The sequence below is a fragment of the Malurus melanocephalus genome, unplaced genomic scaffold, assembly GCF_030028575.1.
Source record: "Malurus melanocephalus ecotype Western Australia unplaced genomic scaffold, MMel_1.1 scaffold_287, whole genome shotgun sequence".
In the NCBI taxonomy this organism is placed as follows: Eukaryota; Metazoa; Chordata; class Aves; order Passeriformes; family Maluridae; genus Malurus; species Malurus melanocephalus.
In genome coordinates this window covers 323,067-351,052 of record NW_026623519.1, presented here as the reverse complement: position 1 = coordinate 351,052, position 27,986 = coordinate 323,067, and the positions used below count along the sequence as shown (strand labels likewise).

Genomic DNA, 27,986 nt, shown 5'->3' with positions numbered 1-27,986 from the left:
GTTGAGGCATCTCTTGGTGCTTTGGCTTCCCTCTCCCATGGGGACAGTACCAACAGCTCCCTTTCCTGCTATCAAAGCTGATAAAAGCAAGCAACGAGAAGGACTTGTCTTTCTGACCATATCAGCAAAGGGAAATGCTGGCTGCTGCCTTTGTTTCTCTTCCTTTGTAGATGGTCCCTGCTGGGAGAATTCAGCTTGGCCAGGACCTCGGAGCTGTGCTCACCTCCCCTGCATCTGTTTGTGCCAGCACAGGATCACGTGTGGCTGCAGCTCCCCCCTWGGCGGGGACCTGGGTGAGTGGCATTTCTGTGGGCTCAAGCCCATTGCGGCGGGGTTTGGGTGCCAGACACATGCCCGCAGCAGGCAGTGAGCTCACAGCCCATGGGAGTGCTGAAATCTGGCAGCAAAGAGCACCAGGCACATAAAGACAGAAATGGTTTGGATTTGGGGGTGGAGCTGAGAGCGGGGCTGTGGCCATGGCACAGCTTGCTGGGGAAAAGGGAGTGCTGGCTGGGCACAGGGCGGTGGTGGAGTTTCCATAATAACAGGGGAAAGATCAGAGATGAAAAATGAACTGGCAAATATGGACAGAAATAGCTGTCATAAATTTCTTTGTGTGGCACACATGAATGTATCACAGAATGCATGTGTGTGCCCCTTTTTCCTCTGCAAACACTGATGGAGCATACAACAGAAATCTTTCCCTAGCACATACATACACACACATGCTCTAATCCCTTTCCTGCTTGTATGTCAGAGAAAGCTATTTCTGGAACRTGAAATCTAGGTCAAAAAGAAGGAGAAAATCTGAAGGGAATGATAACAGTCCCTCCCAAAGGCCATGTGGGGTCAGCTCGGGCCGATGGGATTAGCRAGGGGCCGCAGTGGTTCTTCAACCCTGGCTGAGCACTGGCTCCTGGCCTGGTGTGAGCTCCCCATGCCTTCCCATTGCTGCTGCTTCCCCACACAGCAGAGAAGGCCATGACAGCCAAGGGGAGTGCAACAGAAACTGCCTGCCTACACGAAGAACGGCATCACAACACACAAAGGATGAGAAGGAGGAGGAAGATACATGACTTTCCCAGAAGCCCCATGATTTTCCCAGAAGCAGTGGAAACTCATCCCACAGTGAGCCAGCCCTTGGGGATTGGGCCAGCACAGTGAGGAGTGCAGGTACTGTGTCCTACCTCCTAGGCATGGCCCTGCTGCCCCTACAAGAGCATCAGTGCCAGGGCACCAGGCTGGCACCTGCCTCCTCCTGGGGCAGGGCAGGGTCCCCAGCACAGCCACAGGCCCAGGAGCCAGCTCTCTCATTTAGTCATAAACAGGGAAATAAAAGCAACCCAACGAAGACAGGACACAGGTGGGAGGCAGAGGGCGGCTGTCCTGACCTTTGGGAGTATCTCTCCCAGGTAGTGCTCTYCTGCCCAGCCTGGCCTTGGCAAAGTTCTGGTGGACGGATGGGCACAAGGTGTGTGCAGCCCTGGTCTTCCTGCACCACATCTGGAYGCAGGATGAGGAGCTGGACACCTGAGCTTTTTGGGGACAGGCTGCTGAATCTCAGGGCAAGAAGCTTTGAGCAAGGGTGGCATTACCAGATGGTCCAGGGATGACTGGGAAGAGCTYGAGTAGAACTGGCTTGGTGTGAGTTTTCCCTGCTGTATTTGCTTTGCTCACCTCTGCTTTCCTGTTTCCCCTAAACATCAAATATTCCACTCTGCATTGCAAGCAGTCTATTAAACAAGCAATTCCCAGAGCTGCCTCTAATAAGCAGGAGTCGGGGCTGGGGAGCCCTTTGTGGTGCTYGGGAGCGTTGTGGCTGTCACTGCACGCCTGGCAATTAGAGGAATGGGTTCCACTGGGGCTTTTGAGTCTCCRGCTGCGCAACGCACAAAGCTTTGTTTAAGGCTGATCAAGGGCAGCTCATCATCTGTCTCGCTGGCTGTCAAATGGGAGCTAATTGCCTTGTAATGTGCYGGTGACACAGGCATTAATGGGAGGAGCTGTCGTGGCATGGGTTTGACAGCTGTCAGGGCTCTCCCTCGTGCTCCCGGCACACCCTGCACAGAGCTCGCTGCCTCTCCTCCTGCCCTCTGACAGTGCCTGAATTCCACTACTTTAGCATCCAACACCCACGCAGCTCTCAAGGAAACCTGTGTGCCTCTTTAAAATGTGTCCCTACAGAGATGAGAGCCGAACCCCTTGGCAGGGAGCCAGGCTCATGGGTGTCCCCATTGCTCTGGGCTGGTGCATGGATGCTGAACGCAGGAAGGTGTCCCTGGGGTGTGTTTGGGTGAGGACTCTGAGCCATGTCACSCCAGAGCCCTGCAGAGGCCATGAGTGACCATTACACCTACAGGTGACAATGCACCCAATTCTTGGTCCAGGCTGATGCCAGCAAGCTGCCACCTGCTGCTTGGGAGGCCCCTCTCCCGCTCCACCAGCCACTGAGAGCCTCAGGGATGCACAGAAAAGGCCCTGGGGGTGCTGATCGACAGCAGCTGAACATGAGTCAGGTGTGCCCAGGTGGGCAAGAGGCCAAGGGCACCKGGCCTGTACCAGCCATGGTGTGGCAGCAGGACCAGGGCAGTGACTGTCCCCTGTGCTGGGCCCTGGTGAGGCACCTCAAGTGTTACGTCCATTTCTGGACCCCTCAGGAAAAGGACACTGAGGGGCTGAAGCATGTCCAGGGAAGGGAACAGAGCTGGGGAAGGGGCTGGAGCACCAGGAGCAGCTGAGGGAGCTGTGGTGGGCTTAGCCTGGAGAAAAGGAGGCTCAGGGAGCACCTTCTCACTCTACAATTCCCTGTGACAGGAGGGGGCAGCCAGGTGAGGGTCGGRCTCTACTCCAGGGAATGAGGGACAGGAGGAGAGGAAATGGCCTCAAGCTGCACCAGAGAACATTTAGATTGAATAYTAAGGAAAATTTCTTCACACAAAGAGTGGCCAGGAACTGGAACAGCTGCCCAGGGTAATGGTGGAGTCACCATCCCTGAAAGTRTTCCAAAAACCTGTGGCGCTTGGGGATGTGGTTTAGTGGTRGGCTTGGCCATGCTGGGTTAACAGTTGACTCAATGATCCTAGAGGGCTTTTCCAACCAAAATGATTCCATGATTTGCAGGGAAACTGAGCCCAGATGGGTGATTAGAGGTTTGAGTGCTGTCCATATGTGTCTCCTGCCTCCCCTGTCCTGTGCATGCACCAACACAGTTGCTCCTCTCTGCTCCCCATCYCTCTACCAAAACCCTTTCCCTCCCCAAGCCCCAGCAGCCACTGTGAAGGAGGCTGGGGGAGGCTCTGGAAGCCAGCAGAACTTTACTGGGTCATGACAGAGACAGATGGCACCCTGGCATTTTGGAAGCCCCTCTGTGCTGCCRCTGCCTGCTGTCAGCCTGGGACTCTGGCAGCACCGAGCTTAGCAGTGCTGAGCCAGCAACGAGAGGGTGGGGGAGAGGGGCAGTAAGGTGGGAAGAGAGTGGAACAGAAGCAGAGAGGAGAGGGTGGCAGGAAGGAGRRACAGGGCTGAGACCCCTCCAAGGGGATGTCCTCCAGTTCCTGCCTCATCCTATGGACTTTGACTGGGATGCCCCTGCACCTCAGACTGCTGAAGGCAGATGTGAGGCCATGCCTGTGTCTCTGGGGTGAAGGCCTGGAGCCAGGCAGGAAGGCTGCTGGTGTCCCCCTTCYGATTCCCCACTCTGCCTGCTCCCACCCATAGCTCATCTCAGTGCTCTGGCAGCTTTGCCCACAACAGATGAGCTGAGGTTGCTCTGAACCTCCCCTTGGTGCCAGAGCTGGTGCCAAGAGCTACTGTCTCCACTGGGCTGGACCCTGGTGTACCCATGGGAATGGGATGCGCTGCCTTCATGGATAGCCCTATGGAGGGGCTGGATTCCTCCTGCCTGCTCTGGCATCTGCCCTGCACGATGTCCAGGCATCACTGGGCTCAGGAACACCAAGGTATMACTTTTTCTAAGCAGTTCCCAAAATTATCCCCAGGATGGGACCCCTCAGATCCTCACACTTTCTGTTTCACCTGAGCCTTACCTGGAACCATGGGGCTGGCCAGAGCTGGGAAGGGCACAGGCTGCCTTGGAGAAAATGATGCAAAGCAATGCAGATCAAGTGACCTGGAGCATCATTGAGATGCTGCCATCCCTCAGCACAGGGATGCTGGGCTCTGGGGCTCAGGATGGCTTATTCATGCCTTGAAACTCAGTGCAAGACCTATTTGTATCCTAGGGTGTACAGGGGGCCTCTCTATGTGTCATCACAGTCACAGAATGGTTTGGCTTGGAGGGACATTAAAGCTCAYCCAGTCCCATCCCTGCCATGGGCAGGGACACCTTCCACTGTCCCAGGCTGCTCCAAGCCCTGTCCAGCCTCGCCTTGGACACTTCCAGGGATTGGGCAGCCATGGGATTTCTGGGCAGCCTGYGCAACCACCTCACTAACTTCTGAAATCTTCCTGGAGCCTTCTCTTCTCCAGGTGAACACTCACACCTTTACCAGCCTGTCTCCAGAGGGGCTCCAGATCKTGGAAGATCTCTGTGGCCTCCTCTGGACTCTATCCAGCAGCTCCATGTCCTTCCTGTGAGGAGGGCCACAAAGCTGGGGAAGCTCTGCAGGTGGGGTCTCATGAGAGCATGGTGGGGAGAGTTTCCTCCCTTGACCTGCGGGTCACACCTCCTTCGATGCAGCACCCAGAGCCCGCCTGCCATTCCAGCGCCCGCATCCAGCTGCTGCCCATCCTCTGGGGAACAGAGCATGCCCCCACAAGTCCCCAAGATCATGGACAGCCACGGCCGGGGATGCAGGTACCCGAGCTTGGCGTCTCGCGTGCCCGACAGCTCCCGTCAGTGGCAGCAGTGTCCCCCGGTCCCGCTGGCCCCGCGCCCCGGCCCCTGCACGCCGCGGCACTCACTGCTGTTGGTGGGCAGGGTCCTGCTGCCGCTGAGGCTGCCCGTGGGCGGCGGGGAGAGGGAGCGTACGGAGCCCGTGTCGTCTTCCTGCGAGCAGCCCGCCTGGATGGCGCGGAGGTAGCTGTGGCTCCGGGATCGGAAGTAGCTGGGCAGAGGCAGGTCCAGCACCTCCGCGGCCGCCGACTCRGCCTCGCTGTAGGTGGAGTCGCAGACGGGCTCGTACTGCTCGCCCAGCTCCGGCTCGGGTGCCTGCACGGGGACAGGGGCAGCCCAGTCAGACCCTGCCTATGGCCTCCCGTCCCTTCCCTCCTGCTCCTTGCCCTCTGGCCACTCCGGCGTGCTCCCGCTCACGGCAGGGCGGATGGCAGATGCAGTAGTCAATGGTCAGTGGTGCTGGGATGCGGGGTGCCCGGGTTCTCTRCTGAGAGAGGGCAGAGGGGCCCTTCCTTGGGGACGAGAGGGTACCTGCTGGTGGAGCAGGGGACACTTACCAGTGCAGTGCCTGTGAGATACCTCCAGCCCTGCTGCTGAGAGCACGAGTGGCCAAAATCCCAGTGGGGCTTCTGCCAGGGCCCTGTCCCAACACAGCTGGGACACCCCAGCCTCATATGTGAGACCCCACCAGGTCAGGCGTGCTCCTCGGGGGTGAGCATGGGGACAGAGCAGGGGAGAGCTGTGGGCTGGCGGCACTCCCCATGCTGCCCAGGGACAGACTGCCTTGGGTGGGTGTGGGTGGCACCTTGGAACCCATCCCAGCCYCATCCCTGGTGAGGGCCAGTAGTGGGCTTGGCTGTGGTGAGGGGTGAGCAGGACAGRGGCAGCTCTCCCACTGTCTTGGCTTCTTTTCCCTCCTGCCCACAGCCCTGCCCTGCTCTCCTGTGGCAGCTGCTGGGACTACTTGGTTATGGGAGAGGCTCAGCCAGGTCCAACAAGACCCAGCCCAGAGCAGACAATTCTGAAATATGGGTGAGAGATGCTGAGACTGGCACTGTTGCCCACAGCCATCTCTCCTGGCCCTTTCTTTCTCCTGGCATTCAGAGACATTGTTTCTGCCCAGCACTGGCATCTCAGCTCCACGAGGTTTGGCTCAAGAAGTTCATCTGCTTTGCTCCTAAAACTGACAGCCCCTAAGTCCCTGCTGGGCCCAGGACCCAAGTTCTCCTGCTACCCTGCAGTGCTGGAGYGCTGGCCAGGAGTGCTGCCTTCCCCCTCCCCTTTTCTTCCTCCTGCTGCTGCTGGCCTGGGCATGGGGTGACCCCGGAGCCTGCCTCAGACCCCGCCATGGGTGTCCAGGCTAGCCCCAGAAAGCTCTGTGAGGAAGGATGACAGAAATGCCAGCGGGACAATACCTGCTCTCCATGAGTAAATATCTGAGGGATAAGTGAGGGGGGTCCAAAAATCTGGAAGAAAGAGTTGGAGAAGGTTAAAGGCCAAGAACAGGGGACCCCCTCACACAGACAGTCACTGCACAGGGACCAAGGACAAGGGGAGCAGGGGCCCATCCCCTCGGGCCACTGCTGCTGACATTGCAGTACAAACTGCRGAGCGAGGCCACACTGGCCCCTAAGACAGCAGCACAAACAAGGCAAAGCTCCACAGGACACCTCAACCATGGGAGAAGCTGCTGAGCATTCAGCCTGCTGTGTGCACCATAGGGACACGGGGAACACACTGTGCTGGGACAGCCCTCGGCACACAGGGACAGCTGGGCAAGGCAGCCGGGGCTCCCAGGAGCACCTCTGGGTGGCCCCCAGGCAGCAGAGCTGGGGCACGTGGGCAGCCCAAGGGCTGCATGTGGGGGCAGCTGTCCGTGACCCTTGGGCGCTGGGCTGGCCAYCTTGCTGCTGCTGTCCACCACCCTCTGGGGCTGGGCTGGCCACCTTGCTGCTGCCTCCCTGCACCAGAAGAAGCCACACAGAAGCTGTTGTGCCTCCCCAGCAGAGCAAAGCCACGGCACACACTTGGCATATGGACAGACGCCTGACAGACACTGCACTGCCCTGGGAGCATGGCCTCCTCCTCCTCCTCCTCCTCCTCCTCCTCCTCCTCCTCCTCCTCTCCACCCTCGTGGCTCTGCCCTGCACAACCTGCCTAAGATGACCCATCTCAGGGGGAATCCAGGTTCAAAATGTACCTGAGGTAAGAAGCTTGGCTCTGGGGATGGCCCTCTGGCACAGCTCACAGTGAGGCTTGGCAGCATTGGGGTCACCAGCTCTGTCCCCTTCGGTGTGACGGGGGTATGCTGACACACACACACACCTGGTGATCCCCAGACTGCCAGAGGGCTGCAAGGTGGAATGGGGACAAAACCAAGCAGAGGGGACTTGGCTGTGCGAGTTGGGCTGTTTCTGTGTGGGATGACACTGAGGTCTGGGTGGACACACAAGGGGAGGGCAGGGCAGGAACTGCCTCTAGCACTGGATGAGACCAACATGCACTGATGGCTGAACCAGCTCCATCTTGGATCAGCAGATGTGCAGCTTCTGAGAGGCCTCTCAACCCTGAGCAGCTGCAGCTGAATTCTTGGGATGTGGGGGACAGTGGCAGAATGCRTTAAATGGCAGCAGCCCCACGTGTAAGTCGATGCTGTGGCAGCGTGTGCCCCAGCATCCCAGTGCCACCAATCTGGGCAGTACCATGGGCTGCTCAGCCCCTGCAGCTCTAGATTCCCCCGGTGTCTCTATAGGGGGCTGCATTTAGCTCCTGACAGCAGCTCTAGACATGGACAGAGCATGGCCCTGCTGTGTCCTGCAGAGACATGGCTTCAGCACGGACTGACACGCAAAGGACAAGGACATGATGGCCCTGACCCTGCCACTGTGCCCTGAGACACCAGCACATTGCTGCTGCTGCTGCTGCTGCTGCACGGGGGACAGGACTGGCCAGGGAACAGGAGCACCTAGCAATGCCCCTACTCCCACCGAGCTCCCCTCCGAGGGCTCTGATTGCTCCGGAACAGCCAAGGGGCTGGAAGGGCTGGGCTGTGCCAGGGCAAGGCTCAGAGACCCCCACACCTGGATGGGAACATGCCTTTCTGCCSTCTCACCCTGGGGCTCCTGATGGCCACCTTGCTGCTGTGCCCCCCCGGATATGCAGGCACACAGGAACAGATGGGACAGAGGCCCAGGGTGACCAGGCTCGCTGGGCAAAGCTGTGGAGTCAGAGCTGCCCTGCAGTGAAAGGGCCGAGATGAGCACACGGGACCTCTGCAAAGGCTCAGTCCTGGCTCTGGTCACCTCCTGGCCTGTGAGGCAGCTCCAGAGCGATCCCAGCCCCAAGGAGCTCCAGAGCAGTCCCAAGCCCACAGTGTGGGGAGTTAGACCTGGCTTGCATTGATTGCATCCCAAATGCTGGGGTCAGGGCATGAACCCATCCCATGGCAAGGGCTTTGCCCACACTCTGCCAGCAACTCACAGGAATCCTTGGCTTTGCCACGGGGCCCAGAAATATCCAAGACAGACATCCCCGGCTGGCTGGCAGGAGAGCCTCCCAAATTACGGGCTCCTTATTCCTGGTCCAGTCTGAGGCATGAGGGGTGGGGTCCTGAGCTGAGCAGGGTAYCTGTCCCTGGTGACATAGTGCTGCAGGGCCCCAGGCTAGACACCACCAGGAAAGGCTGGCCCTGGCCCTGGTCCTGCTGAGTGGGCATGAGGGGCTACAGCAAGCCTGAACAGCCTTGATGATTGTTCTGGGGGGTGACACAGTAGGCTCTTGCACCCAGAGCAGCCCTGAGTGTCCCCAGCACTGTGGGGCACCCTCTGGGCTACCATACCTGTGGCAGAGGGACTTTGGCTGTACCAGCAGTGTGAGCAGAGCAAAGCTGCAGGAAGGAGCTCTAACAGGAATTCTGGCTGAGGAGCTGCCAGGGAGCAGCCTGTGCAGTTCCTGGAGCACAGCCAGTGCCTTGTTTTGAAGAGGGAAGAAGATGCTCCCTCCACCCCAAGCTGGCCTCCTTCCTGGCTGGCCATGCCAGAACAGTATGGCTGCACTTCAGCGCCTCACCTGGTTGATGCAGCTGGACTCGTTGATGCTGTCAGAGATCTGGTTGTATTCTTCCTCCCAGGTGGGGAACTTTGGAGGTAGGAGGATCTCAACAGAGTCCAGACGGTCCAGGCTCCTGCCAGCAGAGAGAGGTGTGAGGGTGTCCCCATGGCAGGGACAGTGCTGGGGCAGAGCCAGAGAAGAACCAGAACACCCCTGCCCACAGCCAGACCACCCCTGTCCATGGCCAGACCACCTCTGCCGGGCAGAGTCATGCGTGGCAGCATGCAGATGGTGCTGGGCACCTTGTCCACTGCTTGGCTCCTCACCCTGCTGGCACCTAGCTTGGGTATGGCACACAGACGAAGGGTTGTGGGGTGCAGGGGGAAGGAGGGGAGACATGATTTTGGGTCCTGCTGCCCCCAGGAATGCACTGCAGCTGCTAGGTTATTCCAGCTGAGCCCTGGGGAGCACGTCGGGTCTGTGCCAACCTCTAGAATCACAGCACTGTCTGCACTGCTGGAAAAGGGGGAGATGCAGGGTGAGAACTGGCTTTTAATTTGTATTTTGTGCACTTTGCAATTAGAAACAACTGCGAGATACATATATTTAGAYTTGTATAGAGGAACACAAAAGATTATCTGGACAAGTCCAAAGGGAGCCAAGCTTGAATGACAGTGCTGTGTGAGCAGGGGGTCAGTATTGCCAGGACAGGTTTGCTGGGAGAAACTCTGTCCCCACATYATGGGGCATGGCAGCAGCCTCTGYACAGGAGAGCAGGGCTCTCATGGAGCCAGAGCCAGACCAGACCCGAGCTGAAACCTAGGCATGCAGGGGTAGGAGGAATGGGAAAGATGGGTCTCCCTGGGGCTCTGTTTCACCAYGAGACCCTGTGTGAAGGTGTCCTGGTCACAGGCTGGGTGCTCATGGTGGGGGACATAGTCAGCTACAGGAGCCCAGGAGAGCTGTGGGGCTTCTGCCCCTGGGATTGCCTGAGGTCCCTACACAGACCCTCATGGTGCTGCTWCCCCCACAGGGCCATGGGCACAGAGGGCTGATTGTCACCTGCCTGGGGACAGCTGAGCTGAGGGCAGGGCAGGCCCTGTCCAGCTTGTGGGCATCCCACAGGGAATCTGAAGTGCTCATTCTGGCATTATCCCCTGTGTTTATCCCCTTCTGCCAGGGGACATGGAGGAGTCACCCAAGGCTACATGGGGACCCAAGGGCCATGTGACAGCCCAAGCCCTGGGTGCACTGCTGACCGTCGTGTTTCCCTAATGCAGAGGGTTTGGTCGTGAGCTCACACCACGAGCCAGCAGTGTCCTGGAGCGAGCAGTGTCCCTGTGCCACTCCCCCCAGCCATCACCCTGCTTCCTCAAGGGGAAACCGAGTTCACAGAGCGACCAGCAGCCCCTGGAGGGGCAGAGACCCTCGCCGAAGGACGGCTCGTGGCCTGCTCTGTTCCTTGCCCTGGCTCTGGCTGTCCCTGCGGCCCGCCCCCTTCTCCCGTGCCAGCCGCAGCCCGTAGTCCCTGGGCTGGAGGAGTTCGGGGCTGCCGCTGGGCGGCGAGGGCCGGGCACCAGGTGGCGGCCGCGCTCCGCTCGGCTCCGTTCCGGTCCATCCCCGCCTCCGGCCCCATCCCCGGTGCCATCCCCTCCTCTATCCCCGGCCCCTGGCTTCATCCCCGGCTCCGGCTCCATCCTCGGCTCTATCCTCGGCTCCTCTCCGGCTCCATCCCCGGCTCTATCCTCGGCTCCAGCTCCATCCCCGGTGTCATCCCCGGTTTTATTCCCGGCTTCATCCCCGGTGCCAGCTGCGGTGCCATTCGCGGTTCTGGCTTCGTTCCCGGCTCTATTCCTTGCTCCAGTCCCACTCCCGGCTCCATCCACAGCCCTATCCCTGGTTTCAGCTCCAGCTCCAGCCCCCGTTTCTGTTCCCGCATCCAGCTCCGGACGGGGTGCACTGCGGAGCCCACTCCACCCCGCAGGATCCTGCCCCCGCAGAGCTCCTGCAGGGACGAGCCCTGTCTGAAGCCCTCCTCAGCCGCATCCCTGTGGTCCTGACCCGCCGCGCTCCCCAGACCTTTCCCAATACTGTCCTGGCTCTGGCTGAGCCCAGTGCTCAGGGCAGGCCACATCCTGATGTACACGATCTGGATGGACAATGCCTGGGACAAAAGGAGCCCCAGCCTCTCTGTGTGGATATTTTTCACCAGAGACCCCACTCTGCTCTCCTGAGGTGGATGTGAAGGCCGGGGATGGATCCAGAGCAAGCATTTCCAGGCTCCCCACAGCTGATTTTGTCACCGTGTCCCGGCAGAAAGCAGCACCTGTTCTCAATCTGACGGCTCTGAGGGGTCCCCACACTGCCCCCACCTCACCTATCTCTGCCTGCTGAGCCTCAGCAGTTCATCCTGCTTCTCCCTGCCCCTCTGTACCCCCCACAGCCCCATGAACTGCAGCACCTGAAGCACTGACAGCCCCCAGGTGCCTTATCCCAGATGTGGAGCAGTTGCTGAGGACTCTGCACATTATCACAGCCCAGCTCACACAGAGCTCATCGTGCAGGACCTGCTCTGCTCCCCTGGCTTTGTCTGCATGGCTCAAACCACTGCGGGTCTTCCTCCCTCAATACCTGGTGCCAAAGCTCTCAGCTCCTTTCTCCTGGCCTCAGGATATCATCCAACCCGGTTTGCCCGGTTTGTCAGTGGTCAGTGGTCCCTGGACACATCTAGAGCAGAGCAGCTCCAGGAACAGCCCCAGCAGGCTGTGTCCTCAGCCATGCTGGGTAAGCAGCTTCCATGCCCAAACAGCATCTTGGGCTTGGGATCTTTATACTCCCCCAGAGCAGAAGATGCTTGGAGAGGAAATCCCCACACCTCCATCAGAAGAGTGCTCTCCCTATGACTCAGGGGACAGGGACCTGGAGCAGCTCCTAATGCCAGGGCTACTGGGAATCACCAGGATGGGGAGCTCTCTCCATTCCTCCGCCACACTTCCTGTCCCACTTGTCTCTTCATCTYGCTGCCCTGTGAGCAGCCTGATCTGGGCTGCAGGAGCCCTGCTGGTCTCTGATYCCATATGGGGCCTCTGGGGCCTGCTGCTGGCCAGACCCCAAGGGCTGCCCGGGGGTGGCCCTGGGGACCTGTGTAGAGCTCCCAGAGGAGCTCCAGCATTACCTTTGTGTGGTGCTCTGCTCACTCAGGGACTGTTGGGTGGCCTTGAGGTAACTCTGCCTCCGAGCTGCAGTTTTTGGGGATGGTTTGGGGCTGGTTTCTGAGTCCTCGCTATCGTCATCCCCCATGGCTTTGATGTAACTCCCGCTCCGCATGCGCCGGCACGGGATCTCGCTGTCCTTGTCCCGGGACAGGGTATTGTTCCACTCCCCCTGAGGCACCTGCGGGAAGAAGGGGAGCATGAGCAGAGATGAGGGATAGTGCTTCTGGGACCAGCAGGACCGCGGGGACTCGGGCAGATTGCTGGACTTTCCGCTGGACTGTAGTGGCAATGAGCAGCACAATTCCTTCACAACCCGCCCTTACCAGTCCATGCCAGGCAGCTCTTAATTTGGTGGCCTCTGTTTTAGCATATCACAGCCATTCCCCACCTCTGTACACCTCCATCCCAGACATGCTCACACAGCCAGCACAAGCTGCACAAGATGCCAAGCATAACAGGGAGGGAGAGGGCAGTCTCACCGGGGCTCTGGGGGGCATTGGGACAGGGCTGGACCACATCACTGGACATAAAGCACTGTTGTGGAGCAGGGCTTKGGGGTCAGAGCCCAGACCTTCACGGGCTCTTTAAGGTTTCTGGGTTGACTGAAACTACTTTCTGGAKCCAAGTCAGGCRCTCACGAATCCCTGTAGAGCAGCTTAGGCACACAGACCTTGTGCTGGCTTCTCTGCACAGAGATGAGCAGCACCTTGGGTATGAAGAAAACTTCTAATCCCACCAGAATGACATCTCCACAATCAATTTAAGGCAGACACAGTCTCTTGTTCCCTYACTAGAGATGTGTGAGCTGATGGTCCCATGGGTGACTGGAAGCACTGGGCAGCCACAGCAGCCACCGCCCTGTCTGCCCACCCTGTGAAGGGTTTTTGAGGGGACCAGAGGCAGAGCCAAGGTGCCCAGGACTGCCCAGGATGAGCCACAGGTAGTGGGGGACAGGTCAGGAGGAAGATGGGGACGTTCCAGGAGCAAGCCTTGTCTTTKTGGCCCACTTGGACTGCAGCTGGCTTTTGTCCTGCCCTCGAGCTGAGAACTGTGGCCAAGGGGCATGTCAGGACAGATATGAGGATGCAGCAATATCAGTGCCAGCACCGGGGCACCAGGGCCACCCAGACTGCCCCAGCAGCAGCTGGGGGTACATGGGGAGTAGTGAAAGGTCTTGGCTGGTGAAAGCATCCCTGCTGACTGTGCTGGATGGAGCTGCTGGAGCTGCCCAGCTGCCCAGGGAGCTATGGGAGYGAGTTCATGCAGAGCTCTGGGGACACAGGGCTGCCATGAGGCAGAGCCGTGCCGTGCCTGTGACCACCCCTGCTCCCAGCAGGGCTCCGTGGCAGCCAGACTGTGTGGCGCTGCTGGGGTGCAGCAGCTCCATGTGAGCTTCAGACCTGCAGGCAGGGACTGCCTGTGCCCCTGAGAGTGCCTGGGCTGTGAGCAGGTGCAGGCTCCATGCACAGCTGAGGGTTTGCTCCTGCCCCAGGGGCTCAGCCGCTGCCCTGCCAGACTGCTCTGGGTGGAACACACCCCAAACTGCCCGTGGGGCTGCTCTGGTGACAGGACCCTGCCTGGAGTGCACCCATGACATGGCACCCACATTTCTGGGGCTGCGGAACAGAGCCGGGGCTGCTCCCAGGTGTGTGGGATCCAGCTGGGGACCGAATGGAGTGAGCCTTCCATGTGAGGCACATCCCCRGCCAGGCCTCCCTGGCCTCATCTGCTGCTGGTGCGCATTTCCCCAGCTCTTTGCATTCTGCTCCTGCAATCTTGGTGCTTGGCTGTGGCTCCCAGGCTGGCTGATCCCAGGCTGTCTGTCCAGCTCAGCGGCTGTGGGTATCATCCATCAGGTCCTTGTAAACACCAGAGCTGAGAGCTCTTCRCCTGCCAGGTGTGAGTGCTGCCTCTGCCCCAGCCTTTGTCTGTTCTGGTGGCCTTGAGGCCAGGAGGGACCCCACCGGCTCCAGCTGAGCCCTGCCATGGGAAGGATCCCCACTGGGATGCCTGGCTCTGACTGTTCCTAGAGGAGACAGGGACCCTGAGAATCACTTTTATATCCATCACCTTGTTTCAGGTCTGCCTAGAGACTGCATTTTGCTGCATGCCTTCTCCTCAGGGTGAGCTGCAGCTCCTGCCTGCAAGGTCTGTGTCAGAATGGGGCTGGTGACAGTAGGCTGGACTGGTGAGGGCAGACAGGGCTGGTGAGGAGCAGGAAGGACCGGCAGGTCCGGTGAGGGCAGGCAGGGCCAGTGAGGGCAGGCAGGGGGCCGGTGAGGGGCAGGCGGGGCCGGTGAGGGGCAGGTAGGGCCGGTGAGGGCAGGGAGGATTGGGGAGGGGTCAGGCAGGGCTGGTGAGGGGCCAGGCAGGGCTGGTGAGGGCAGGGAGGGCTGGCTCCAGCCCCTGGCTGAGGAGGGCAGAGCCTGCCAGCAGCCAAGTGTGCCTTGCAGGACAGGGGCTGAGGACAGGATTGAGGACAGGGACTGCAGGACAGGGACTGCAGGACAGGGACTGAGGACAGGGACTGAGGACAGAACCTGCCTGGCCGTCCCTGGTGCAAGGCCAGCGTTGGGTGGTGTGAAGCAGTGAGTGCTGCTGGGCTCAGCCCAGGACCGTGGGGGCTGTGAGACCTCAGGGACCTGCAGCTGCTCTGCTGGCCCTGCTCGAGGGCAGGGGCTGGGGCTGCTCAGTTCTGCCATGGCTGCATTCTGGTCTCGGGTTCTGTAGGCACAGCAGCACAAAGCTCCAGAGAGTCTCTCTCTGCCCTCCCTGCCCCGCAGGGACCTGTCCCTCTGCCAGGAGCAGCCTGCCCACGGCATCACTACWGCGCCCAGTCCTGACTGAGCTGGCTTAATCCTGCTTTTGCTGCCTTTCCTCTCCTCTGGGCTGCGCCTTGGCAAGGAGCAGGACACAGAGCTGCTCTCAAGGTGCCCCACATTCCAGCTCAGCAGTCAAGGGGAAGGAATGTGCTTGGCAGGACWCCCTCTGCATCTACTGCCCCAGTTTGGAGTGTGTCCCACCTCTGCCTGCACAGAGTCCACTGGGTCTCCCACAACTCTTGCTCCTGTGGGACAGAAAGTGAGACAAGTGTTTTGTAAGTGTAACATCTGCAAAGATAAGGAGGTGCCCTCGGGGACCTGCAAAAGTAGTGCAGGTCCTCTGGGTGCTGTTCAGGGTCTTCTGGGGTGCTTCTGTGCAGGAGSGTGTGAGGAGTCTGTCCCACAGCTTGAAGCTCTGCGATGGGGTGACGAGCCCAGAGCAGCTCCTSTGATCAAGGACAGACCTCAAGAGCCTCTCGATGGCAGCAGAGCTCCTGGCAGGTAAGACCGTGGGCTCTAAGGACAGCCAAGTGGCACAGACGGCACTCAGGCCTGGCAGAGCACCTCTGAAGGCTCCTCATGGGCAGTGGGACTCTGCTGCCCTTCCTGCTGCTCTCCCAGATGTGGCCTTGATTTTGCCTGTGGTCTTTGGGTGGTGTGGAAGGGGTGGGAGGAAGAGGATACCCAGGTCTGGAGATTCTCTGGAGACTGGGGATGCCCCTACCCTGAGGCTGCATGGGGGTGAAGAGTGGGCAGAAGGGATGGTCTGGCAGGCTTTAGGACGTGAATCCTCCCTTGTGCCCAGTTMTGGTCCATGTGGTGCCAGGTGGTGCAGTGATGTGGGATCCAGGCTCGTGTCCATCCCTGGAGCTGGGCTCCACAGTGCTATCTCTCACCAAACTCTGTGTTGTCACCAGCCAGCAGCACCACCTGGCTCTGCAGCTCTCCTGCCATGAGCTAGCGCAGAGGGAAAAGGAAAGGGTGACGGGGAGGCTTCCCTTGGGGCATCCCCCAGTGCCTGGAGCAGCGACAGGGCCGGGGGTGGAGGGAAGGGGAAACCTCTGCTCCTGGGCTCTGYCAGGAGCTGCAGTGCTGCCTCCTCTCAGGGTGGGTCAGGGTAAGGGGCTCAGGGAGCGCACAGGGCCAGCTCTGCCATGCAGCCAGCCCTGCAAACACGGCCATGCAGCACAGGAACACCCTGCTCAGCACTCGGGGGGCATGGGCCATGCTCGGGCTCCACTGCTGCGGGCACACCGCTGCTCCCTCCGGGGCTGCGCCCCCCGGGCTGTCCCAAAGGCTCAGCTGTGGGGTCAGCCATGTCCTTGAGAAAGTGAACTGGAGCCAGGCTGTCCCTCTGGCRAGGCACCCTCTGCCACTGGACTACATTCCTGCTCCATGGCAGCTCTGTGGGGCTAGCGTGAGACACTCAGTGTTGTGGAGTGGCCTGGTGCTGACCAGGTCAGCCACTCTGGAATAGGAATAATTTCTGAGCTCTGCTGTGGTCTTGCTGGGGTCAGGAAGGCTGGTTCAGGATGATGCATCAGGTTAATGGTGGCTGTCCCTGATGGGCCACACGCTGTCTGTCCCTGCAGCATGGTCTGGGGACCCACAGCCCCTGCTCACCCCTGCCTGGGGCATCTCCCACTCCAAGGAGCTTCTCAGCCTCTTCCCTTGTGCTCCCAGSCATACATGGGGCCCATGGGGACAGGGGATGGGGAGCAAAGCCTCCCTCCTTGGGGACTGTACTCTAAGGATGGAGCTGTGTCACCCTGGGGACTGATCTTGAGAAATCCCCACCCTGCTAGGACACGGCTGGACCCGGAGCTGGAGCTGGGTGATTACCAGCTCCAGCATCTGGGTATGGATGTTTCCAGGGCCTGGAAATGCCACATGGACCCCCAATAGCCCTGATGAATCCCAGAAATACCCATAGCCTTCAAATGGGACAGGAGAGGTGAACAGCCTTGGGGGCTTATCCAGCCCAGAGGTTGAGGTGTCCTGTTTGTCCCCATCCCACTCTTCCTGCCTTCCCTCATGTCACTTCACCCTGGGACCCACTGGGAATTTCTGCCTGGCAGCAGCCCCTTCTGCAGCAGAGCAGGGCACCCGTGCCCCCCCCAGGCACTGGGGAGGCACATCCCCGTGGTTATTCCCCATGACACATGGAGGGAGTGGCTCATCCTGTCCCCAGGTGTGACAGGGGACACATGGCCTTACAAAAGGACATCTCCCCAGCACCAGCTCCAGAGGTGACTTCTCCATCACCATTACCATGCCAAGGAGGGGTCGGGATATGATCCTCCCATCCTCCTGTGAGATGCCTGAGCGCTGTGCCCTGATCTCTGGGGAATCTGGGGACAAGGAGAGCCTGAGCTTGTGGGGGCATCGTTTTGGGTCTGGGTGCCCCGAGTCTTGGTTCTGATGAGCTGCTGGTGAGCACAGGGGCTGCCCCAGGCTCTGGGGGTGTTGGTCACATCCCAGTGTCCCTCAGCACCCCTCCAGCCATGCCAGTCGTGGCCGTCGGCTGTTCCCTACCCACGCTGAGTCTGGTGGTGCAGGCTGCCACCCCTGTTCGATGGTCCCGGGAGGATCGGGGCGGGAGGGGGCTGGGCAAAAGCTTCCCCTCAAAACAAGATCCCTACCTGGGCGCTGCCTGCGTCGGTCGGCCCGGGGCTGAGGGGCTGGTCCCACCTCCGTGTGGGCTCGCTCGGCTGCCGCGGGGCACCCGTGTCCTCCCAGCTGAGCGGTGGGGCTGCCCAGCTGCTGGCCGGGCCCGTGCCACCCAGCTGTGCCCACAGCCCTCCGTCAGGCTGTCGAGAAATGGAGGCTCATTACATGGGGGGGAACGAGKGGGGTGGCCTTGCACCCTGCAGCTCAGGGGCTGTCAGGGCTGCCTGCCGGGCTCTGCACCGCAGTCTCGAGGGAGCAGGGCCCGTGGAGAGCTTGGCTGCAGCTCTTAAACCTCAAAAGGTGTAACTGGAACGAGCAGGGGCAAAGAAAAAGAAAYCAGGCCAAGACCATTTTCCCTGCTGGGGTTCCTGATGTAGTCATTTCAGCCCCTTGGAAATTTGATTTGCAACTGGGGCCAGCAAGGTATTGGAAGCAGAGTGTGCTTCAATAATTCATSACTTTTAAAGCCTCTAAGCCCGCTGGGCACAGCCAGGGGAGCCCCCAGCACCTCTGCATTAAAAGGATGCTGAAGAGATTTACACACACAGACCACGCCTCTCCTCCCCCCATGCAGGCCTGGCTTATTTGTGTTCATTCCTCTCTCTAGGGCACAACCAGCCATTCCCACCACTCCAGCGCCGCTTTCAGAACCTGCCGCAGACCGGGAGCTGTTGGTGCCAAGGTTTCAAACCAGCAGCAGCCATGCAGGCCATACAAGGATCTGGCACTGCCCTGCTTCACAGTCCTGCCCCGTGGGCAAGCAGCGAGGTGGCTGCTGGTCCTACCAGTGCTCCTGGGAAGCTGGGCAGAGCGGGACTGACGGGGCACGCCGGCATGTCCTTGCAATGCATGGAGATAAGGGTGAGCGTTAGTGAGCACTGCTGACCTTCAGCCCGGGGGTGGTGGCACAGGGGTCTCTGCAGGGGCCTGAGGAGCTGTGGTCAGTGTGACATGAGCATTCTGAGTGTTGCGGGCACAGGAAWATGCCACGTGGCAGCTACATCTCTGCCTGCCCAGGAGTATCTCCCTGCACCCGTAGAGTGTGGGCAGACAGTGGGGACACGCGGGGACCCACAGCAAATGGGGATCACGCCCGGCAGAGGGGTTGGGTGGCATGTCCCTCCACCCCCCACTGCCATGGTCCAGCACAGGGCCTGGGCATGCTGGGACAGTGCTGCAGCTGTGGCAGATGGACCCCATCAGCATCAGTGTCCCCCACAAGAGGAGAGAAGGTTTGTTCCCAGGGCCTTCCCCAGCCCTCTCCTGGCAGTATGACCTRAGGTGGCAGCTGAACCACCTGGAGATGTTTGATTAGGTCACACAGGTACCTACTGAGAGGACGTCCCTGAATTACCGTGCTCTCCCTGTGCAGAGMACCCCACATCCCGCCGTGGCACCCACCTGCAGGTAGTGGTAGGCCAAGTCCTGGTGGCAGGACTTGGATTTGAGCAAGGCTTTGTCGATGGTGGCAGAGGCCTTCTGGCACACCTCCCGGGCATGGCTGAGMGTCAGCGTGGACCAGGAGCCCCGCTTGATGTAGTTGGAGTCATTGTTGATGGGGATATTGGTGCAAGGGGTGACCTTGAGGTCGTTATTGCTCTTGGAGGATTTCAGCATGTGCTCGCTGATGGTGTTGTAGGCGTGCATGAAGTACTTTGGCTGGCTGTGGTCGGGTTGCCGGCCCAGTGTCATCAGCCCCATGGGGTTGCGGTAGCTGCAGGTGTCACTGTCCAGGTTGTCGTCAGAGCTCCACCAGCCAGAGATGTTGGACCTGGTCCTGCGCTTGGGCTCCGAGGTCTTTGCCCGGTCCTTGCTCTTGCTCCTCCGGTTTTGTTTGGTGTCATCTGCCCCCTTCTTCCCGTTTGCGTTGCCCTTGGCGGGACCCTCCAGACTCTGGGACTTGGCAAAGAGCTTCTGCACCGARTGCACAAGGTGCCGGATGCGCCCTGGGCTCTCACTCCGGTGCTTGGCRTCACTCCGTTGGAACTGGAGGGTGCTGAAGCCGTCCCTGTGGATGGGCAGCTGCTTCTCAAACTGATCGAGGAGGTTGGCAGGCAGGCGGTTGATCTTTGTGGCTTGGGCATGGCTCGGAAAAGGGTTGTCATCCGGCACCTCGAAGTGGGAGTTGTAATGGATGCGGGGGAAGGTGCTGCTGTTGGAGATCTGGTTGTTGAGCGGAAGGAGACAGTCGCTGTGGACAGTGTTCTGGGCTGGGAAGCGGGGATCCATGGTGAAGGAGTCAGTGGGGCTGAGGAGGTAAGGGTTCCTGTCCTGGGGGGCATAAAGAGAGTCTTGAGGGGARTCCAGGTTTTCGGACAGATGGCGGCTCCTGTTGTCGCCTAAGCCCTTCATGTTCCCAGTGCTTCCTAGACCATGGCTCAGGGAYGGTGCAGCAGAGCCTTCGCAGACCTCCCTGCAGCTGGAGGGAGAGGACAGATGATGAGAAACCACCGGGAAACCCTCTAGCAGTCCACTCCTCAGCAAGGACATATCCCTGTCCCCCTCTGAGAGCAAATGCCACCAGAGTTCAGGGATGAAAGAGAGAAGYAGRGGGGARRAGGCAGGAAGGGAGGAGAAAGGGTGGAAGACCAGGGGCTGGAGGGAGGAGGGGCAGGATTCACATCCCCACTGCAGCTGCAGTGCTCGTGTGCCTCAGTGCCCACCTCTGGCTGCTCAACAACGCTGCTGCTGCTGTTCTGGGGCCGCACATGGTTATTAACAGGGTCCACTCACAGCAGTGGGACAGMAGCACTGCCAGCAGGTCCCTGCTTGTCCCATTTGCTCGGGGGGCCAGAGTAAAGCTGCTGTCACAGCCCAGCAGGTCCTGGCCGAGCTCAGGCAGCCTGGAGCCAAGCACCCAGCTCTGCAGGGTGCCCGGTGTTCCTGTGTGATGGATCCTGGGGCTGGCACAGCTCCYGCAGCTGTGCTAATGTGACATGATGGTAGACACTCCTCTGCAGCCAGGGCTGCGTTCCTGGCAGGTTCTGCCCTGGAGCACAGCATGTCAGTGGCTTTGTGAGAACGGAGGTGTTTGTGTGCACTCAGAGCCTGACCCGAGAAGCTGTTGGCTGCTCAGATGATGATTTCTGCTGTGCTGCACCATTGCCAGGGAGCTGTGTCACCTGTGCCACCCTCAAGCCTGCCTGTGTGTCCCTGCCACTGTCCCTTCTGCYACAGCAAGGGGCTGGGGTTGGTCCCTTTCTTTCAGCAGGTGCAGGATCCCTGCGGGGTGGTGGCAGGGCAGCTGGACAGAGGGATCCCCTGAGGGCAGGGGAGATTTCCTGAACATCTCCCCAGTGGTCTTACCCCATCCTGCTCAGCTSAGAGGGATCCTCATCTGCACTGGCTTATACAGGGAAAAATGACAAACTTTTTGGATTTGATGAAAAGAAAAATCAATGGACATTTATATGAGTTGAGCTGTCAATCAATAAGTTGATTTTTCCATACTTGAAATCATGGAGTGTATGAATGAACTCTTACTTCTTGTTAACTTTTAGTTTAGTGTCTTAGTTCTTTTTTGGCTTAGTTTAAGTGTCACTTAAAAAAGATAGTGACTTTTAACGCATGCAGATGCTGTGTCTCTGTGAGGAGCAGAGTTGGCAGTTTGTGCTCCTGACTTCTCCCTTTCAGCCAGGGATGGTCTCCAGTCTCTGAGGAGCTCATCCCCCATGTGTGGCGTGGCCAGCAAGGTGCCCCAGTGGYGTGGGAGTGGAGCCAGTGACTACTGCAGGATGGCAGGAATTGACAGGCTTGTCTTCCTTCCTCACCAGGGAAAAACGTATTAATAATGAAAAACAGCTGGAGCTTTAAATAATTGTTTGGAAGCATGAAAAAAAAAAAAAAAAAAGAAATGGAATGTATTCTATGGTTTGATGGGTTTTACAGTCTCCATTTAACTCTGCCACTTCCAGTGGGTTGGCAGAGCCAAGCTGGGCTTTCTACAGCTGCAGTGGGCACAGCCTGGGCTCCCCACACTGCACCAGTGGAGACCCCCTCTCGTGAGCCCTGTCCCCGAGGGTCCTGCTCACACTGACCCCAGCCCACTGCCCCCTGTGCTGATGGCAGCACTCTGGGSCATCCCAGGGCCCTACGCCAGGATTGCCCAGTCCTGACCCAGGACAGGTTGCATGGCCCCATGGGGTGGCTCCTCCTCTCCTGCTGCTGAGCTGCCYCAGCTGTCTTTGCCTCCATGCTGTGCCTGGTCTGGGCTGGGCTGTGGTGGCTTGGGCAAGATGATTTGCCCCTCTGTGCCACATGGAGCGTGCTCAGGCATTTTGGGGATGAGGACATGGCCTGAGCTGGGAAATGCTGACACCAAAGCTGCCCTATCTGCCGAAACCCCAAATGCAGCCTTAGCCTTGACTGGTGTCCAGCTGCTCCTGGTCCCTGATGGTGCCATCCCAATTCCYGCAGTGCTCTCCTGGAGAGAGCACTCCTGGAGTCCTCTGCCCAYGGGACCTGCTGGGCTGGTGGATCTGGGGTGGTACTGGCTGGGAAGGTGCCAGCAGGGAGGCTCAGGATATGCCAGTGCCACCCACAGTGTGCACAGGATGTGACAGAGAGCTCCAGGTGATGTTCCAAAGGAAACCCCCTGGGCAGAAGGGAAGGACAGGCTGTAGGACAGGATCGGGGCTGAGCCATTAATCTGAATTCCAGATGGTTTTGGATGGCGAAGCCTGCAAGCCTTGGAAGGGAAGCCCTGCAGGAGGCAGAAGCCCCAGTCCTCCCTGAATACCACCTTGAAGGGSCCAGGCTCAGTTCTGCCTGCTGTGGTCTCTCTCCCTTCTCTTCCCCAGTTCCAAACTCCCAGCAAAATCCTCCCCTGCGCCCAAGGCCATCCCGGCTCGGGAGGCTGCACTCCTCCCACAGGACTCAGGCTTCCTGAGGAGACACCATGCCCTGATTAATTACAAAGAGATGTCGCTGGATATTGATATCAATACATCTCTGCCTCCTGAGAGCAGTCAATATTGATATCAATACATCTCTGCCTCCTGAGAGCAGTCAATATTTGAAGCAGAAACCTCCCTGGTGTTCCTGAGAGCCTTCAGCCCAGGAGTGCCTTGCTATAAAGCACCACTGCCTTGTACTCACTGGGCTCCAGAGAAACTCAAACTGCCTCAGGTATCAAAATAAAGAGGGAAATGAAATAAATGTAAATCAATAGCATGTAATGATGGTCTAGTGTGCACAGGAGGAGAAGGGCCGGGGTTGGGCTGGGTCYGGGTGCTGGCAAGGCAGAGGGGCAGGGAGGAAACACTGCAGGGCTGGGGGATGAGTGGGAAGGGAGGRAAAGAGAAGATTTTGGAGGGGCAGGGGCAGAAAGGATGGCAGGGTAGGAGCAGGGGAGAGCAGMTTTCTCCCAGCCTGGTTTCCCCCTACCTGGGGTGGCCACTCGTTTCTGTACGGCAGAGTTCATTGTTCCCTGCTCCTGTGGGGCTGCCACAGGTCCTAATCCTGTGTGTCCTGCCTGCCCTGGGATCCCTTCCCTTGCTGCCCAGGGAAATGTGAGGTGCATCCCTGCTGCTGGGCATGTCCTGGTGCCCACCATGCTGTTTCAGGCCTCCTCTGTCAGCTGCTTTCCCTCTGAGATGGATTAAACTGTTTYCTTACATTTCAATTACCCTCTGCAATCCTTGGCACTTTTGTGAGATATGGGGTCGGGTAAGGGAAAAGTCCAGCAAGATCTTCCCTGCCATCTTTTTGATTTGGAAGGATGTAAAAAGCCTGAAACTAAATCTCCCAAATCCATGACCCTGCAGCTCACAGACTGGGCAAGGGCTGTCTCCTGGCACAGCTGCCCAGTGTCCCCACTGTGCCACCCTGCCCTGAGCCAGGCACTCCCAGGGCTGGTCAGCCCCCACYACAGAGGGGGCATCAGGGTCATTGCAGGAGAAACCCTGCAGAGGGTCACAGCCGGGGTGAGGACAGGTCCCCATAGCCCATGGRAAGGGGCTGGTATCACCCCATAACATCCCTTCCCCTCAGCCTGTTTGCTCAGGGCTGCCCTTCCTCTTCCCAGTGGCTTTGCTGGTGCTCAGAGAACTTGAAAGTGAAGGGGCTGAAGTGACCTAACCTGATTTATAGCACCTTTGTGTGTCCCAGACCCCAGCCAGAGGCAGCTTCCCCTTGAGCCTGGTTCACAGGCTGCACCCAACCCTGGAGCAGCACCTCTGGCGGCTGCAGACAGCAGGCAGGACTGCTGGAGGTGACACAGTGCGACACAGGTGTCACAGTGTGACACATGGTAGATGCCCATGGGAACAGGCTCCTGCAGAGCTAGTGAGTGCTGTGCTGGGGGCTCATGTCACCCTCCACAAGCAGCTCAGTGCTGCCTCCCTGCCTTTCCTCTGCCCTTGGCACACATCTGCCACACAAGGATTTCCTGTCCCCTCCATGGCSACCCAGCCCTGTTGACACAGCCATGGCTGCCATGGCTGAGCGATGCCTTGATCCAGAAATGGGCACTTGAAGAGCTCCCCAAGTGGTGCTGAGGCCCTGGYACAGGTTGCCCAGAGAAGCTGTGGCTGCCCCTGGATCCCTGGAAGAGTCCCAGGCCAGGTTGGATGGAGCTCGGAGCACCCTGGGACAGTGGAAGGTGTCCCTGCCCTTGGCAGGGTTGGCACTRGATGATCTTTAAGGTCCCTCCAACCCACACCATTCCAGGATGCTCTGGTTCCCTGATTCCTGGTACTACTGAGGCAGGACTGGCCAGGAAGGGCCAGGAGGCACCTGGGTGATGCTCAGGAGAGGCTGGCAGCACCTCGGGAGAAGGAGCAGCCTGTAACGCACTACTGCCCGGGGCACACGGCCTCCAGCACTGACAGGGTTCAGGGCACCCTTTGGACTCAGCGGCTCCTGCCCTCTGCCCACTGGCTCCTCCAGGGCTCCCTGTCCCCCAGGCTCCCACACAAAGCATGGCCCAGCCACCCAGGCTGGCTGCAAACACCGAGGTCTTTTTATATCTGGAACCAGCGGCACGGTAATAATGGGCTGCAGTCGGGAGAGATGATTCGCAGCCTGCAGGGGGAAAATGCCTCTGCTGCCGCTGCTGCGAGGAGCTGGAAGGATCTGTGCACTGTTCTGCAGGTGACGTGGGCCTGCCCACACGCTCCGAGCCCAACGCTCCCGGAATTAGCAGAACTGTGGATGTGGCGCTGGGCGCGGGGGGCGCTGGCTGCCAGAGCCCGGCATTAATGATGATTCAGAGTTCACAATCTGATCGGGATGGATAAAAATAGCTGGCTTCTGCTCGGAACGATTCATTACACAACAGACCCTCCTCCCACTGCACTGCTCCAGGGTCGCTCCCTTTGCTGGCCAGCAGCTCCGTTTTCAGGGACGGACAGGAGGTAGCAGTGCCCATCCCAGGAGGAGACAGGGGCTCATTGATGCTCCCCATGTGACAGTGCTACCAGGAGAGCTGGGCACTCTCCACACAGCGAGGCAGGGGACAGTGGCTTCCAGTAAGCCAAGCGAGCCATCTATTTGGGATCTCTCCTCAGACGATAGGGGTTCCTTGACAGGGCCCGTGTGCCCCTTGCCTCAGGGTGTCCCAGGTGCTCACCCAGCCCATGCCCACCGCCCTGCCAGGCAGCCATGGCCAGGCAAAGCACACCCAGTGCCTGCTCCAGASTCTGATCCCTCAGCTGCAGCCCTGGGGAAGGATTTCCCCACATCTCTCCTCATGTGGGAATACATGCCTGGTGCCCTTAGAGTGTGGGATCCACACACAGCTCGCAAGGCCCAACAGCAGCTTGGTTCTGTGGTCTCCTGCTTGTTCTTCAGGCCAAGGGGTGTCTCTGCCCACTGGTGCACACTGGGGTGATGAGAAGGTAGAGGATCTGACTGGCACCATCCCAAAATGACACAGAATAATTTATCTTACCTTAAATGCTCTAAATACTGAGGTTTTTGTTCTTTTTTTTTTAATCTACCATCAAAACCATATCCTGTGGAAGTTGAAGGCTGTGATATGACAGAGATTTTTGACTTCAGGTGCTGTTTAATCTGGAGGAGCAGATGAACTCCTGAGAGAGACAGAGAACTTATTTCCATGCAGGTGTCACTGGTAATATAATCAAGTCTCCAGGGAGCAAAACCCCAGAAATTCTGCAACCTATTTGTCTGTCCCTAAATAGAAGTTGCTCAAAGTTCTCCATGAGACAGGATTTGCTCTGAATCGGGAAATGCAAAGCATTAAGTAGGTCAAATGAGACAAATGAGACAGATAAGAAAGGGAATTTTCAGGAAGAGAGCAGGACAGCTGATGAGGTGGCTGGAGTGAAAGACCAGGGCAGGGAGCTGGATTGTCTTTGAAAGCCACCGGCAGCCTCTGCTGCCTTGCAGAGCACTTGGGGCACAGGAACACATGGGGCATGTTGCAGCTTGGCTGGAAAAGCAGCTAATGAGAACATTCTGGCCCAAAGCTGACCTGGTCTGGCCAGTGCTGTTCAAGGGGTCTGGAGGGGGTGAGGGAGCATCTGCATTGCCCCCATGGAGTCAGTGAGRGTTACAAAGCCCTGGATGCAAAGCCCTTGCCCTGCCCCTGCCCTAACTACCAGGGACGGAGGTACCCACCCTTGCACAAAAACCTGTGACCCACACAAAGGCACAGACCCTGCCTGGCCTCCTGTGCTACCACCCTGCCCAAACCCTAGTGGGTCCTCCTGCCTCTCTGTGCTGCCAGARCAAGCAGCAGCCCCAGGACCATGGCACCAGTGCCCCTTCCAGACCACAGGAACCATGCTGAGAAGGAGGAGGAGGGTCAGCCTGGAGGAGACTGAGGTCAAACTTTGTTGGAGAAGACTCCATGAGGAGAAGATGCTGAGCTCTGCTTTGTATGACTGGTGGCAGGACCCAGTGAAGGGCTGGAGCTGTGCCAGGGCAGGCTCAGGCTGGATCTCAGGCAAAGGCTCTTCCCCCAGAGAGTGCTGGGCACTGCCCAGGCTCCCCAGGGAATGGTCCCAGCCCCGAGGCTGCCAGAGCTCCAGCAGCGTTTGGATAGTACTGCCAGGGATGCACAGGGTGGGCTTGTTGGGGGGTCTGTGCAGGACCAGAGCTGGATCAATGATCCTGTGGGACCCTTCCASCTCAGCATCTTTCATGATTCTGTCTCCTCACCCTCGATGTTTGTGACAGAGTAGAGAAGGGCTGTGACTGTCACTGAGCACCACTAGTACTCTRCAGCTGTGCAGGGACGCTGCTTTGCTCCAGGGTAGATGTTCCCACTGCCTAAATGTCCACACAGAGCCAGGCAGGGCCCTRCCTGCATTTGGGATGCAGGATAGAGATGCTCTTTGCCACTGGCTTTGCTCAGTGCCTCAAACAAAGCAGCTCCTAATGTCCGAGGGTCCCAGGGCRAAGGGGAGCAGGTAGGAAAAGCCAGCAGCTCCCTCTGCCATCCCCTCAGAGCCCAGGCTGGGCCCGTGTGCGGCTCCCGCGTGCTCCGAGCTTGGGAACACTTCCTTTGTCTCAAAGTGGGTCAGGCGGAGGCGTGACGTTACTATAGCAATGGGCAGGAGATTTCATAACTTTATTTTGCGAAGGGCGTGTTGCAGGATTGGCCAGGATTCGGAGGGAGGGCTGTAACTGAATCACCCTCCAGCTCTCCTTCCCCAGCCTGCTCCTGCAGGAGCTCCGCTGCCCCTTGGCAACGAGCACGGAGAGCCAGGTCTGTCCCCCCACCCCCCTCAGGGGTCCCAAAGCCACCCCTGGGCCATCCTGTACCTGTCACAGCTCGCTGGGCTCGGGGCCTAGGGCAGACTCAGCATCCTGGGCACCGTGTGTCCCTCTGGGCTCCAGGGCTGTCCCTCATGAAGACCTGCAGGGCAGAGAGAGAAAAGGGGACATGTGCTCAGGTCACAGTGATCAAAGAGGCACCATCCTGACCAACGTCCCAGGCCACAACCCGGGCACTGCAAACACTCGAGAGCCCTGCCTGATGGCCAGGCCTTGCCCAGCAAAGGGCACAGCAAGGCAGAGGCAGTGCCCACAGCACAGGGAAAGATGGGTCCTGTGCAAGTGGGTCCTGTGTCCCTCTGGGCATCACATGGGTTGAGAGGATGAGCTGGAGATCAGCCAGGTGAGGAGAAGAACATCCAAAATGCTCCTTGTTTGGGGGCTTGGGGCTGAGCCCCTTTATGGGAAAGTGTTCCTTGTCTTCCCTTTCCTTGTCTCTTTGTCCTGGAATAATGCCCCTGCAGTCCGTGGCCATGCCAGGAGCCACTGACCTGGGCAGGAGGGACCCTGTCACCCTCTGGGCTGTCCCCTTTGGGACCGAGCCCAGGGAGGCAGGAAGGACAATCCTGGGGTGGCAGATGGCAACCCGTGTGTCCCCCTGGCTGTGTCCCAGCAAAGCACCTGCCAGAA

At 59.0% G+C, this 27,986-nt stretch overlaps 1 protein-coding gene across 2 annotated transcripts in view; it reads right to left on the bottom strand.

Moving 5' to 3' along the window:
- DLGAP4 (DLG associated protein 4) overlaps positions 1-27,426 on the bottom strand; it is a 70,852-nt gene extending 43,426 nt beyond the window's left edge. The window contains exons 1-6 of one of the 2 annotated variants that reach the window (XM_057376668.1): positions 27,345-27,426; positions 19,014-20,031; positions 17,585-17,752; positions 12,081-12,298; positions 8,924-9,038; positions 4,924-5,170 (exon numbers count right to left, since the gene is read on the bottom strand). In XM_057376668.1, coding sequence (XP_057232651.1) covers positions 4,924-5,170; positions 8,924-9,038; positions 12,081-12,298; positions 17,585-17,752; positions 19,014-19,964 — 1,699 coding nt within the window. In that variant the 5' untranslated portion in view covers positions 19,965-20,031; positions 27,345-27,426. The remainder of the gene's footprint in view (positions 1-4,923; positions 5,171-8,923; positions 9,039-12,080; positions 12,299-17,584; positions 17,753-19,013; positions 20,032-27,344) is intronic. The other variant, XM_057376669.1, reaches the window with a different exon arrangement.
- Positions 27,427-27,986: the final 560 nt, after the last annotated feature.